Genomic DNA, 14,480 nt, shown 5'->3' on the forward strand with positions numbered 1-14,480 from the left:
AACAAATGATAGCACTGAGTCAGGAAAGTGATTTAACTGCAGAAAATGTGAACACATTGCAAGTATGGAGACCAGAGCCATTCAACACCAATTCGACTTCACAAGATGTAGAAGAACAACTGATCTCACCTGATGTGGAAGAGACACCATTTGAGGAATCGTTTGATAATGAGGTCACAATTGGAGGGGGTTCACGTGAGTTTGGAAACTTGGATGATACAGTTCCAATTGAGGATGTTCCAAAGTCTATTATTTTGGTGCGAAGAGGACAAGTTCTGTGTGATCTGATGCAAGCTTTCAATGACCCAGCAATAATGGACAAAGAGATCAGTATTTGAATGAAACTACCTAATGGGCAGATTGAACAAGGCATTGGATCAGGTGTTTTTCGTGACTCCTTGACAGAATTCTGGAATGAATTCTATTCCAGATGTGCTTTGGGTGCAGATGTCAAAGTCCCATTCCTCAGACATGAATTTCAGAGTAATGAATGGCAAGAGTATTGGTCAAAGGATGGGAAGCAGTCAAGTACTTTCCTGTTCGTCTTTCCCAGCCATTTCTTGAAGAAGCTTTATATGGTACCACATATAGCAGTGTCCTAGGTTCATTTAAACACTACATAGCAAAACATGAGCGAGATGTCATTGAAGAAGCAATGGCAAACTTCAACTCAGCTGATCATGAGTCACTTCTTGATGTTCTTGATTCCAATGATTGTCACCAGCGGCCTACTGAAGAAAATCTACCTCAACTGTTGGAACAGTTAGGTCACAAAGTTCTCATTCAAACCCCTATGTTTGTGATCGAATCCTGGAGACCTGTTCTTAAGGATATTGCTAGTATAATTTATCAGTTTTCCACCCTGTTATACAAAGTTGATGAGTTACATCATGATTTTCATGAAGCATTGCTTCTATTTGTTCAGTATCAACTAATATTAATAAAAAAATACATATTAATTTGTATATTTATATATGCAAATAATTTATTGTTTACACTGCCCTCCAAAAGTTCTGAAACGCCCTAGAAAAGTTTTGAACAATATTGGCATGAATCCTTTTTAAATTGTGATAATCTTGCACTGATAAGGGACAACACAAACATTGAAAACATATTTTATTACATAAACAGTTTATACATAGAAAATACTTACATTTTTGATTCATCAAAATATCTATTACAGCTCTGAATAATCTAGGCATCCAAGCTGTCAGTTTATTCAAACATTGACTTGATATATAACTCCAAGCATCCTGAAGGATTGGCCAAAGATGATTCACAAACCACACTTTGCCAGGGGTGTTTCCAAACTTTTGGAGGGCAGTGTATATATGTAAATTCATGTTTCTTTGTAAATTGTATATAATGTTTTTATAGTTGTCTTGTTTATTGCTTTTTCAGGTTGTCATGCAGTAGCTGGAATAGGATTCGGCCTTTCAGACACCACTTTCATCTATAGTGACTCAACCGATGGATGTTCACAAACCATGGTGTAATTTGGACTGAAAATGGATAGTTGTTTCCATTGTTGGAACAGGTTACTATTGTCGCGGAGAGAGAGAGAGAGCAAAGACCCGGATCCAGGGATGCAGGGGAATAGAAGTTTATTACGCAGCGAGCAAGGGAGGTAACACCCTGTCTGGCGACCGCGATGAGACAGTCCGCTCGGTTCCGAGTCCGGGGAATCGGACCGGGTGCGGAATCAGGGGCAAAGCCCCGGAACGGGGATCGGAGTCGGAGAGATCGACAAGGGGCGCCCAATACTCGTGGTCCAAAGCCAGGCGAAGAGGTCGTTTCCGGGGTGGTCAGTCCGACGAGGCGTGACAGGACACACACACACTCAGGTAGGGGAATCATGAAGAGCCGGGCTTGGCGGAGCTCTCTAAATCAATATTTACTAGTAATAATTCCAATTAGAGAGCTCTCTAATTCAGTTTTACTTGTAACAATTCCGAGTACAGCTCTCTAATTTAATTATTACTAGTAAAAATGCAATTACAGAGCTCTATAATTAAAATTTTACTAGTAAAAACACACACTTTAAATATATGTTTAATTAATAAATCAACAAATAAATCATGGGGACTGACGAATGTAAATATGCGAGTTAATGCATTATATACCAATACCATTTGGCTTACCTGAATAATATTTCGAAAGCACAGCTGAATCAAAGCTTTATCCAGAAAATCCCCAGAAAACAGTCCCTCGTCTTTCAGCTCTCCAAAAAACTGTATCCAGAATTCAATCCCTTCTTTGCGCATCTGTCCCCACCAACTTTCGATTCTTTGGTTTGCTGAACTGAGACCAGTGATGCAGCTGCGGGGCCCTGCCCGCTCATCACCATCGTTTCATCTGAAGAACACCTGGATGTCACGCATTATCACATTCTCTGTTCCCAGGTCGCATCTCACAATTCGTGGACATCCCCCAGTTTGCAGAACACTCTCCACGAAGTAACCAGCAATGACTTCAGGGTTGTTGTTTGTATGTGCTGCCTTGAGCCAGATAATTCATCGAGAAAATCCATCTATGCACCCGTTGATACAGATTCCATATGGTGTCAGTTTATCATACGAATCTACGTGCCAAATATAATCGGGACCTTGAGAAAAATATAGCCGACGATGAAGTCGGCGTTTACGACGAAGTGATACACTTTCTGGATCCAGCTCTTTCAGAATGATTTGAACATCCTCTAAGTCTAGATTAAATATGCACTTGTATAGCTTAGCGTATAGGAAACCTAGTTCTGGTTCCAGCTAGTCCCTCACTCCCAGTCAGACTAACAGTATGAGGTGAAGAGCTGGGTGGGGATCGGTGTCATTGGCTTTGGATAAACTGAGGCGTCAGTGCTGTCACTCTAGCTCTACACTAGAGTGCTGATGTTCAGGGAGTCCCCATGCCTGTGTTCCCGCCTGTCTCTCCCTCTTTCTCATGCTGCTATACCCAGATCTGCCGGAGCCTAGACGAATATTGCACTCGATCATTTTGCTTGCACTGCCTCTGGTTTCCTCAACTCTGGCTAATACACTATTTTCTTACTTCCCTCTGCTGCCTGCAAGACTACTACCTCCACCTCCGACAACTACCCTCCAACCTGCCTGCCCTTGGCTCACGCGATGCCTCGCCATCCTTCCCTGTGGCTGTGCCTCTATTAATCCTGCCATCGTGCATCAAGCACCACGTGCCTGCACCGGTCGGCTGCTGCATTGAGACTGATATTTCAACCCCTGTATTAGCTTAGTCATATCATCTTGTTTGTTTGACTCATCTGCCGGCCCCTGGAGGATGGGCTCCCCCTTTGGGTCTGGTTCCTCCCAAGGTTTCTTCCTCTTAGGGAGTTTTTCCTTGCCACCGTTGCCTTTGGCTTACTCACTGGGGGGTCCTTACGAGGCAGAAATGTAAAGCGCATTGAGACAATGTAATGTTGTGATAATCCGCTATATAAATAAAATTGAATTGAATTGAATTTTCGTACACTTACACCATTTTCCAGGCATTTTTGATGCATCCAGCGGTATCCGTGGAGGCGTCCGGGACCGTTCAACTGGTCAATGATGAATTCCAGTACTTCATTCAAGCCAGCAAATTTCCGACGGCAAAGCCCGTTAAACTTAAGAATGCGCTTAAGGTGCCTTTGACTAATAACGTACCCGTGGTTCGATGCAAGAGACACTATGTCTTTATATGACATTCCTCATTTAAAGTAAAACGTTATTTCATCAATCATCTCCATATTTACATCTCATCTCGACCGCTGTTGTTACCGTACGTATGGTCACAGTTAGTGTGTTCATTAAAAAAAGTTGTTCCTTCAACATAAAACTCGTGGCCACGAGAAATGGATGCCGTTCCCTCGACAAAATGATCTCGTGGCCACGACATAACATGACGTTCCCACGAGTTTATATCTCGTGGCCACGACAAACTTAAGTGAACCGAAGGTGTCCCAATCAGCCCAACATGCCGCCCGCTGGTACCTCCGCACTGCAATATTTCTTTAATTATAAACTTTGCCCAAATTCTGTCCTGGGTTTTAACTAATTCATAGAAACATTACAAAACACTGAAAGGTAATGAAAATGTATTTATTTATATTTACTTATATATTTATTCACTATTATAAATTTGTGACTGAATAAGTGAAATTAAATGTACGGTGTATGACTCACCAGCACAAGGAATTATTATTTATGTACTAATGCCACTCACCTTTTTGCTCACCCTCTTCACCCGCAGTCATATATTTTCTCCAAAATGTTCGCACACATGGGTCAGAGTTGGCGTACATATACGTACATTCTGCCGTCAAGTTTGTTTCTATAGATCGCAATGTTTGCGTAGAAAGAGGAGTACGCATCTTTTAGGTCCCGTTTTGTGCACACACAAGGGTTATAAATGAGACCCCTGCTCTCAGTACAGCCAGAGCCACCCTCTCTCGCGCCATCACAAAAGCAAATTGCAACTTTGTACACAAGCTCCAGAACCACTTCCACAACACCAAAGATACATGCAGCTTACTGAAGGGCATCCAGGCTGTCGCTCAATACAAACCTGCCCTAAACAGCACTGACAGGGACGCCACACTCTCTGAACAGCTGAATGGGTTCTACGCATGGTTGATGCACTGAACAAATAGCTTGTGAGGAAAGCCACCCCTCCCACCACTGACTAGGTGATCTGTCTGACTACAGCCAACATGAGAAGTACTTTAACCAAGGTCCAGTGTTAATGACTTGACAAAGGCATGGAGGGCTACCTCGTCTTGCACAGTATGAGGGGAAACATGATTAATCCTGGTCCCAGGCTCGTTCTCTCCAGCTCACCAGCTTCTACTTCACGAACTCCTCCGACAACTGCTGGTGGGAAAGCTATTCCAGCACCACGCCCAGAGCAGCATAATCCCACTGCTTGCCCAAGATGAGATTGGGGGAGGACGTGGAGCCCCTTCTCCTGCGTGCCAGCACCTGGTGGACCGCCGGCTGTCACGGTGCGGCATAGCGAGGGAAAGACGATCCATGTAGCAGCTCCAACAAAACAGCATTTTATTGACGAAATGGACACAAAGGGAGAATCAGAAAACAAAGGGACCATGAGGGGTCAAAAGAAAACTTACAACAGAAACACCAGGAGCAACATCAGGAACAACGATACTAAAGACAGGGAGGAGCACAGGAAAACTACAATAACTAACATGGGATAACTATCATGACGACAACTATACCTGCCATAGGAGGTATTAAGACAATGTCATGCTTCACGGGCCTTTTACTGTTCATAGAGGGGTACCTGTCAAAGCACAGGAATCACAGCCAGGGGAATGGTCTTCTTATTAACTTTACTTATTCAATGCAGTAGTTAGCAGTACTGAATAGTGCTCACAGGCCAATGCAGTAGTTAGCAGTACTGAATAGTGCTCATAGGCCAATGCAGTAGTTAGCAGTACTGAATAGTGCTCACAGGCCAATGCAGTAGTTAGCAGTACTGAATAGTGCTCACAGGCCAATGCAGTAGTTAGCAGTACTGAATAGTGCACACAGGCCAATGCAGTAGTTAGCAGAACTGAATAGTGCTCACAGGCCAATGCAGTAGTTAGCAGTACTGAATAGTGCTCAGCAGTACTGAATAGTGCACACAGGTCAATGCAGTAGTTAGCAGAACTGAATATTGCTCACAGGCCAATGCAGTAGTTAGCAGAACTGAATATTGCTCACAGGCCAATGCAGTAGTTAGCAGAACTGAATAGTGCTTACAGGCCAATGCAGTAGTTAGCAGAACTGAATAGTGCTCACAGGCCAATGCAGTAGTTAGCAGTACTGAATAGTGCTCACAGGCCAATGCAGTAGTTAGCAGTACTGAATAGTGCTCACAGGCCAATGCAGTAGTTAGCAGTACTGAATAGTGCTCACAGGCCAATGCAGTAGTTAGCAGTACTGAATAGTGCTCAGCAGTACTAAATAGTGCACACAGGCCAATGCAGTAGTTAGCAGAACTGAATAGTGCACACAGGCCAATGCAGTAGTTAGCAGTACTGAATAGTGCTCACAGGCCAATGCAGTAGTTAGCAGTACTGAATAGTGCTAAGCAGTACTGAATAGTGCACACAGGCCAATGCAGTAGTTAGCAGTACTGAATAGTGCACACAGGCCAATGCAGTTCAATAATTCTGTTTGTCACACAAGGAACCATGGATGGCAGGAAATTAATATTAAGGAAACTATCAGGAAAATGTGAAAAAGATTTGAACAGGTGGGCTTTCTTAAGAGAGTGTGATGACCTTAAGGTTAATTATGGAACTGCTCTAAACCACCACATATGTCAAAGTGGATCAGGGTCGCCTTGGCCTGTCGTAACTCAATCTTGTGCCAGTTTCCAGGAAGCAGGGTCAGCCGTGGCTTTATTTTAATCGGCCATCCTTAGGTAAGCTCTTGACGGATGTCTGCAGTCAACTTCCTCTGTGATGATAATCTGCTAAAGAAGGGAAGTTCGGTAAGTACCAGGCTGAAGAAATTGCCACAGTCCTCTGTTTGCTCAAAGGTGGTACCCTGTGGTTCAGGCAGACGAGGTGGGGTAAGAAGTGGAGAAAAAACAGCACATATAAGAGGGAGAGAAGGTCAGACGTGTGACAGATAAAGGAGTTATCTGAACTGTCATCCTGAGGAGGACAGGAGCACTTCCTCCAAAAAGAAGTTCTGTTTATTACATGCCCAGATAAGTAGTTTAACTTTGAAAGCTCCACACACTCAGAAGTCAAACATGGCCCCTTTTGTTTATGACATTCTCATACTTATGTGTAAAGGTTCTCCTCTTCTCAGAAGTTCTTTATCCTACCTCTGATCTATGTGTGCAAGGAATTTTTATTGGGATGCCGTGATGGTGATCCGAAAGTAGTCAGGTTGGACCCTTGAGTCAGGCCCTTTGCCGCTAATTGTTTGAATGTTGAGCAAATGCTTTTTTGAATCATATTTTTGTAATTTAAATTTATTTGAAACTTTGCCTCCTCACAAACTGCGCCGTGGCCCTGAACAAACGAGATTTCATGGTAGCCATATGGGGCCTGGTGCACAAATGCTTATGCGTTTTGCATGGACACCCAACAATGTCAGTGGAATGTGGTATTTTCCTCCTCACAACACTCTCAGGGAGTAATAAACACCACGAGCACAACACTCTCAGGGAGTAATAAACACCAAGAGTACTCCACCAGCGCTGTCATTTGGCCATAACGATTTATCCCTCATCAAAGTCACTAATGTCTTTAGCCCCGACCATTTCTTCTGCATTCAACATGTAGACTATGAATACCGAATGTTGGCTTACTATGCAATATATCCTAGACCTTGACATGTGCTGTTTTTACAAGATAATCAACGTTATACACGTCATGTGGGGGTGGTCATAATGTTTTGGTTCGTCGTTGTGTATCACAAGTTCACAGAAAACCCCAGATACAGCACACAATTAGGATACAACCCTCTATTAATATTAAAAATATTTTGAATAATGTTTGTTGGGTTTATTGTGTCATATTTATTATGATGATTGTGATATTATGATGAATAGCTTTGGATCGCAGTCATCATAGACAGCATGTTTGGGTTCAGCAAGCCTCGACTACAGGGCTTCTGAACTGGCGAAGGCATCCAGCCTGAAACAGGATGTGTGTCACTGATGTGAGTTTGGATTTTGGAGGGAAATGATTGACTACCTTTGCTTTACAGTATGAAAGCCAAAAATGAAATGGAAACAATTCATTGAATTGTTTTCATACATTTCAAGAGAAACTAAGAGAATTTAAGAGTTGACGTCTTATCTTCTCCATGAACGTTATCAGAGTTTGTGGTTCACCTGCGGCTTGAGGGATATGAGGTGGGGGTGGGGGGGCGGTGATTCAGTGGGTTGGTTGAGTAATATATTTCTACTGTAGTTCCGGATTAAAGTATATAAAATGGTCCAGAATGAACCAGAGGGAAAGGGAAAGTCACAGATCTTCAAAGGTCAGTCTTTGATATTATTCTAAATCCCGCTTATATCACACATATGATTTTTGTATGATGTTTGTATGTATGTATATATAGAACAAATATGAACATTTAATATATAATTTAGATATTTGTATATATTTGCCTCCATTCAGTGATACACATGTCATTTCTGTCCTTATTGGTAGTTGCCAGAGTAGCTTAATATCATTAGATGCTGTCTATTCAGTGTTGACTTGTGCTGATCATATGACCCTGTTCTCAAACAATAGTATGTGAGGTTCCTCCCTCTAGTGGTATATGGAGTTTTCTCCATTTATACTGTGAGCCAAAATATATTCTGAGGTGGTGAGCACAATTTCAGAACCACTGAGATACAAAACATTTCTCTGGAATTTCCTCCCTCCTTTCAGGGTTGTCATCTTTCCAGTGGCAGTAGGGCCATAATTCACAGCATTGACAATCGCTTTAACAAGTGTCATTTTGAATGATGTTGAATAACAATTTTATAACTAAATATCATCAGTAATTGCATGATGTGAGGGGAAAAACCGAGTGGTGTTTAATCAACATGGCATCAGGGATCATCATATGAAGGAACTGTAACCTCTGGTTTGCTCTGCAGGAAGGTGTTGTGGGACTGAACTGAGACATGAGGACTCCAAGCTTGCTGGGGATTGCACTCCTCTGCCTGTCTGCCAGTGTCATGGCAGCTGGAATGGATAATGGTCAGTCAGTTTTCCGATAAAGTCATTCTAACGGTCATTTAAACAGGCCATTGGGATTATGTCTGTTGTTGTTTTCTGTGCTCTACCAGACACTGTCTCGGTGGAAGAAGAGCAAAACCAAACCAGTTTCTTACTACGGCGCTGTCTTGGAAGGCACCACAGGGACTGGTACAGAGTGGGCTCCTACTGTATGAAGTATTTCAACACACCACTCAGCTTCTCGAATGCCGAGGTAAAGCCCAAACTGTCATTAAGGTGCCACGTTCTGTTGTGGTTCCGTAAGTGAACCTAAGAATTCCATTATTCTAAATGTATCACAATCAGAGCTAAAATATTTATTACTGCTATACTGTATTCAGCTTAATCATTCCTCTGTGCCCCAGATTGCTTGCAGGCAAAAAGTACCAGGTGGTCGCCTGGCCTCAGTGCACAATCTCCGTGCAAACACTGATCTCGTCAGCATTGTGAAGAAATGCAACTTCCGTCAATGGTCTGTCTGGTTGGGTGCAATGCGGCTGTACAAGGTGACGGAGCGCCGGGAGCCGTGGGAAAGGGAGGGGCCTTCTGTGTGGCGTTTAATGTTGCTGTGTACCGGAATGTTAATATCAGGCTGGTGACCAGCATGTCCACATAATGGTGATGTCGCTGTTTTTCTCGCCCCTCCTGTCACAGTCAAATAGATTCATTTGGACCGATGGTTCTCGCTGGAATTTCCAGAAATGGGCTCCAGGGGAACCGAACAATCTTTGGAACAATGAGAACTGTGTGGAGTCATACATACAATGTAAGGAAGGGTATATTATACATTTGGGTATGGATGGTGGGGGAATGTTCCTACCAATATGGTGGGGGTACTTTGTGTTTAGGGGAGTGAAGGTTCGGGGGTGACTTGGTCTCATTCAGTGTTGAAACCCAACTTATGTCCTAAAATGTAAGGGAGAGAGCTGGTGTGACAGATAGCCATGGGGAACATGGAAAATGGTTATTCACAGAACACCTATTGGAGTATAATGTATTGACCAAATTTACTTGATAAACTATTTTGTCCAAAGTGTATTTTTTCAGCAAAAATATTAACTAAAGAGCATAATCAGTGACGGAAAAGGCATCTCCTCCCCAGAACATAATCCTGAACGTTTCCAGTGGAACTTCAGTTGTGCTTTGACACAAACAAGCTGTGTTTAAATTAGCATAAGGCATGAGTTTATATTAGTTATATGCTTGAGGATGTAAAACCTTTCTTTCAGACATGGGCAACTGGAATGATATTCCGTGTGAAGCCCTGAGACCTTTCATTTGCGCCTTCAAATGGCACAAGCGGCAGCAGGAGCCGGAAGACTGAAAAATGCTGGAAGCACGATACGGCATGGCTTATAAAAATCACGCAACACATGAAAAGATGAACGAAGGGGGAAGATTCATGCAAAGTGCAAGATGAGCAAAGAATCACAAATGTTTTAAATGCTTCGCTGAACTCATGCAAAATAATAAAAAAACAAAATAAATGAATGAATATCAACCATATGACTCTTCTGCATTCTTATATATTAATTATTTGGTTTAAATGCTAAAATGCGTCAGGTGTAGCAGTCAATAATATAACTGCCAATATCGTCATCATTTTTAACACATTAATGGCAATTATGGGCTGATACATTATGCAGAATCATTTGATTCAGAGATTGTATTACATTATTGGTAAGTTAATATATTATCAACTTTTATTGCAATAAGAATGGAAAAATTATTACGTTAGTGTCAGGGTCTGCCTGTGGTCCGTTTTGGCCCCTTGGCCGTCCCCTGTCCTCCCGCTCATTTAATCATACCTGCCTCCTCTCTGACTCTGCTAGTCCCTGTATTAGTGTCTGCTTGTCCTGTGCTCCCCAGTCATCTGTGCAGTAACCCCTCTAATTCTAGAATAGAATAAACGTAGAAAATGGAGATATTAATTTGAAATATACTGCATTACAATTTTTAAGGGTCAAAAAGCTGCAGTTCTTAAATGTTTTTCCAACTAGATCGAAGTAATAGCATCTGGGGGCTGTAAATGTGTAAAGTACTACACATTGCTAAAAAACTTGCTAAATGGATTTCAAAACATAACTTTCTATGAGACAAAAATGAGTGGCTTAATTTCACCTAAATAATGTTTATAATCACTTATACTCAGGGCTTAAGTCCACTGAATTCACCATCCCATGCTACCAATTACGTATAACTAACAGGGTGTACATATTTTTAGTTATTTATTTCCAAAAATCTTTTGAGAAGCAAATCTCTCCATTACATAGGCAATGTTTCACTTCCAGTCTTCAATAAAAGAAATTATTGTTCATACCCATAACACTAAGTCACTCTCATAAAACCTGAATGTGTCTAAAAAAGTCTGCTGAGCCGTGATGATAATCTGCTAGAGAAGGAAAGTTCGGTAAGTTCCAGCCTGGAGAAATGGCCACAGTCCTCTGTTTGCTCAAAGGTGGTACCCTGTGGTACAAGATGGGGTATCAAAAGGAGAAGAAGCTGCACATATAAGGTGGAGAGAAGGTCCGACGTGTGACAGATAAGGGAGTTATCTGAACTGTCATCCTGAGGAGGACAGGAACACTTCCTCCATAAAGAAGTTCTGTTTGTTACATGACACAAGTCTGCCTGGTCATCTGTTAATCATCTGTTAATAACATTCTCATACTTATGTGTAAAGGTTCTCCTCTTCTCAGAAGTTTTTTTTATCCTGCCTCTGATCTGTGTGTGTGAGGAACTTGTATTTTAGGTTATCGGTTTGAATCTGAGTCAGGCCCATAACCCCTAACCCCTAACCTCTGACCTTGCTGTCTCAAAAAAAAATTAAAATAAAAAAATATAGGTATGTTGCGTTGGATAAAAGCGGCTGCTAAACAATGTCAATGTTTTCCTGGTGTAACGTGGGTTTTCTCCATCAAAGACATATAGGAAAATTAACTGGGTTTGCAAAGTTGGCCGTAGTGTGTGAGTCTGGATGGCGTCCCTCCCCCAGATTGTACCCCAATCTCACGGATGGCGTCCCTCCCCCAGATTGTACCCCAATCTCACGGATGGCGTCCCTCCCCCAGATTGTACCCCAATCTCACGGATGGCGTCCCTCCCCCAGATTGTACCCCAATCTCACGGATGGCGTCCCTCCCCCAGAGTGTACCCCAATCTCACGGATGGCGTCCCTCCCCCAGATTGTACCCCAATCTCACGGATGGCGTCCCTCCCCCAGATTGTACCCCAATCTCACGGATGGCGTCCCACCCCCAGATTGTACCCCAATCTCACGGATGGCGTCCCTCCCCCAGATTGTACCCCAATCTCACGGATGGCGTCCCTCCCCCAGAGTGTACCCCAATCTCACGGATGGCGTCCCTCCCCCAGATTGTACCCCAATCTCACGGATGGCGTCCCTCCCCCAGAGTGTAGGAATTGGTCTTGCAGCCATGAACTTGAATGTCACTGCATCTTGAATGTTGGATTGTTTTTTCTTTACACTTAGCGAGACAGTGAGGAAATATGATCCCCTAATATGGTGCTCATGATTTAACGCTGACGACCTCCCCGTACAACCGCTGCAGATGCCGAGGTCAAGTCCTCAGTACTTACCCTGCAGCTCCATTAACCATGATCCATTACAGGGCACACTTAGGAAGGGCTATAGCACTTTTGAGTAGGGATTTTAAAATCCTGACAACGGGCCTGACTAAAGCGGAATAAAGAGACGTTAGAACCGTGCAATATGTCTTTACTCCTTCTACCTATTGTCTTTTCAATTCACTGTAAGGAAATTTGTACTCCATGACAACTTTATATGTTTCCTGTATATACATGTGTGTTCTTATTGGTAATTACCAAAAGTGGTTTAATATTATTAGGTTCTCATATTATTATAATAATAATAATAATAATAATAATGATAAGTAGAAGAAGAATACATTTTATTAGTATTACACATTTTTCACACCCATTGCAAAAAGATTCAGCAGGCTGTAAAACACTACAGCAACAAGTGAAGGAAACTATTGACAACGTCCTACATAATCATGAATCCCGGCGATCCCGTACATCAGTGGTTCTCAAAATATGGTACCGCAGGTGGAATGGGAGCTCCCTCTAGTGGTGCGTGGAGGTATCTTCCTTTATGATACAGGCTAATATTTTCTGAGGTGATACGCGGTGTGAAAGTTTGAGAACGAGTAATGTGGGGAAACGCGAAATTAGGGATCATTATTTAACGTAACTGTAACCACCAGTTTTCTGTCTGCAGAGCGGTGTTGTGGGACTGAAGAACCGAGACATGAGGACTCCAAGCTTGCTGGGGATCTATTTGACAGACTATGTGTAATAGACAGAGTTTATCACCGTGATGTGATTGGTTCTGGGAGCAATTAGCCCAGCCCTTGAATCTGGAGGTGATTGCTGTACGTCACGTTGGAAGATTGATGTGTGAACATACAACATGCGGTCAAAGGAACTCAGCATGCAGGTGAAACAGGCCATCCTTAGGCTGCGAAAACAGAAAATAACAATTCGAGAAATTGCCACAACATTAGGAGTGGCAAAGTCCACAGTTTGGTACATCCTGAGAAAGAAAGAAAGAAAGCATTGGTGAACTCAGCAACACAAAAAGGCCTGGACGTCCACGGACGACAACGGTGGTGGATGATCGCAGAATCATTTCCATGGTGAAGAGAAACCCCTTCGTAACAGCCAACCAAGTGAACAACACTCTCCAGGAGGTAGGCGTATCGATATCCAAGTCTACCATAAAGTGAAGACTGCATGAAAGCAAATACAGAGGGTTCACTGCAAGATGCAAGCTACTCATAAGCATTAAGAATAGAAAGGCTAGATTGTACTTTGCAAAAAATCATCTAAAAAAGCCAGCACAGTTCTGGAACAGCATTCTTTGGACAGATGAAACCAAGATCAACCTGTATCAGAATGATGGAAAGAAAAAAGTATGGAGAAGGGCTGGAACAGCTTATGATCCAAAGAACACCGCATCATCTGTAAAACATGGTGGAGGCAGTGTGATGGCTTGGGCGTGCATGGCTGCCAGTGGCTGCCAGTGGCTGCCAGTGGCTGCCAGTGGCTGCCAGTGGCTGCCAGTGGCTGCCAGTGGCTGCCAGTGGCTGCCAGTGGCTGCCAGTGGCTGCCAGTGGCACTGGGTCTTTAGTGTTTCTTGATGATGTGACGCAGGATGGAAGCAGCCGAATGAATGCTGAGGTGTTCAGAGACATCATGTCTGCTCAAATCCAGCCAAATCCAGCCAAACTGATTAGGTCGTGTTTCATAATACAGATGGACAATGACCATAAACACACAGCAAAAACAACCCAGGACTTTATTAAAGCAAAGAAGAGGAATATTCTCGATTGGCCAAGTCAGTCACCTGATGCCAACCCCACTGAACATGCATTTCACTTGCTGAAGACTAAACTACAGACAGAAAGACCCTCAAACAGCAACTGAAAGCTGCTGCAGTAAAGACCTGGCAGAGCATTAAAAAGGAGGTAACCCAGCGTCTGGTCATTTCCATGAGTTCAAGACTTCAGGCAGTCATTGCCAGCAAAGGGGTATTAGAACTGAACATTTTATTTGCAGTTATATTAATTTGTCCAGTTACTTATGAGCCCCTGAAAGGAGGGGATTGTGTAGAAAAATTACTTTAGTAATATATTTCCTTCAGTGACCAGTAGGTGTCGATAATCAACCGAAGAAGCTCTCCAGATTTGAATTAAAATATGGTCCT

General features: G+C 42.8%; 1 protein-coding gene across 1 annotated transcript; it reads left to right on the top strand.

Annotated features, from left to right (window-relative positions):
- Positions 1 to 7,959: 7,959 nt before the first annotated feature.
- LOC111834194 (C-type lectin lectoxin-Thr1-like) lies at positions 7,960 to 10,232 on the top strand. The gene is made up of 6 exons (XM_023793229.2): positions 7,960 to 8,000; positions 8,611 to 8,713; positions 8,803 to 8,945; positions 9,097 to 9,237; positions 9,386 to 9,497; positions 9,961 to 10,232. Exons 2-6 carry the CDS (start codon positions 8,638 to 8,640, stop codon positions 10,053 to 10,055), a joined length of 567 nt encoding a protein of 188 aa, XP_023648997.2. The 5' UTR covers positions 7,960 to 8,000; positions 8,611 to 8,637; the 3' UTR covers positions 10,056 to 10,232.
- Positions 10,233 to 14,480: the final 4,248 nt, after the last annotated feature.

This window comes from Paramormyrops kingsleyae, chromosome 12 (assembly GCF_048594095.1).
Source record: "Paramormyrops kingsleyae isolate MSU_618 chromosome 12, PKINGS_0.4, whole genome shotgun sequence".
NCBI classification, from domain to species: Eukaryota; Metazoa; Chordata; class Actinopteri; order Osteoglossiformes; family Mormyridae; genus Paramormyrops; species Paramormyrops kingsleyae.

Coding starts and splice junctions, on each gene's coding strand:
- LOC111834194 (XM_023793229.2), top strand. CDS start 8,638: ATGAGGACTCCAAGCTTGCTGGGGATTGCACTCCTCTGCCTGTCTGCC. Junction 8,714..8,802: donor GGCAGCTGGAATGGATAATG/GTCAGTCAGTTT, acceptor GTGCTCTACCAG/ACACTGTCTCGGTGGAAGAA. Junction 9,238..9,385: donor GTGCAATGCGGCTGTACAAG/GTGACGGAGCGC, acceptor CTCCTGTCACAG/TCAAATAGATTCATTTGGAC.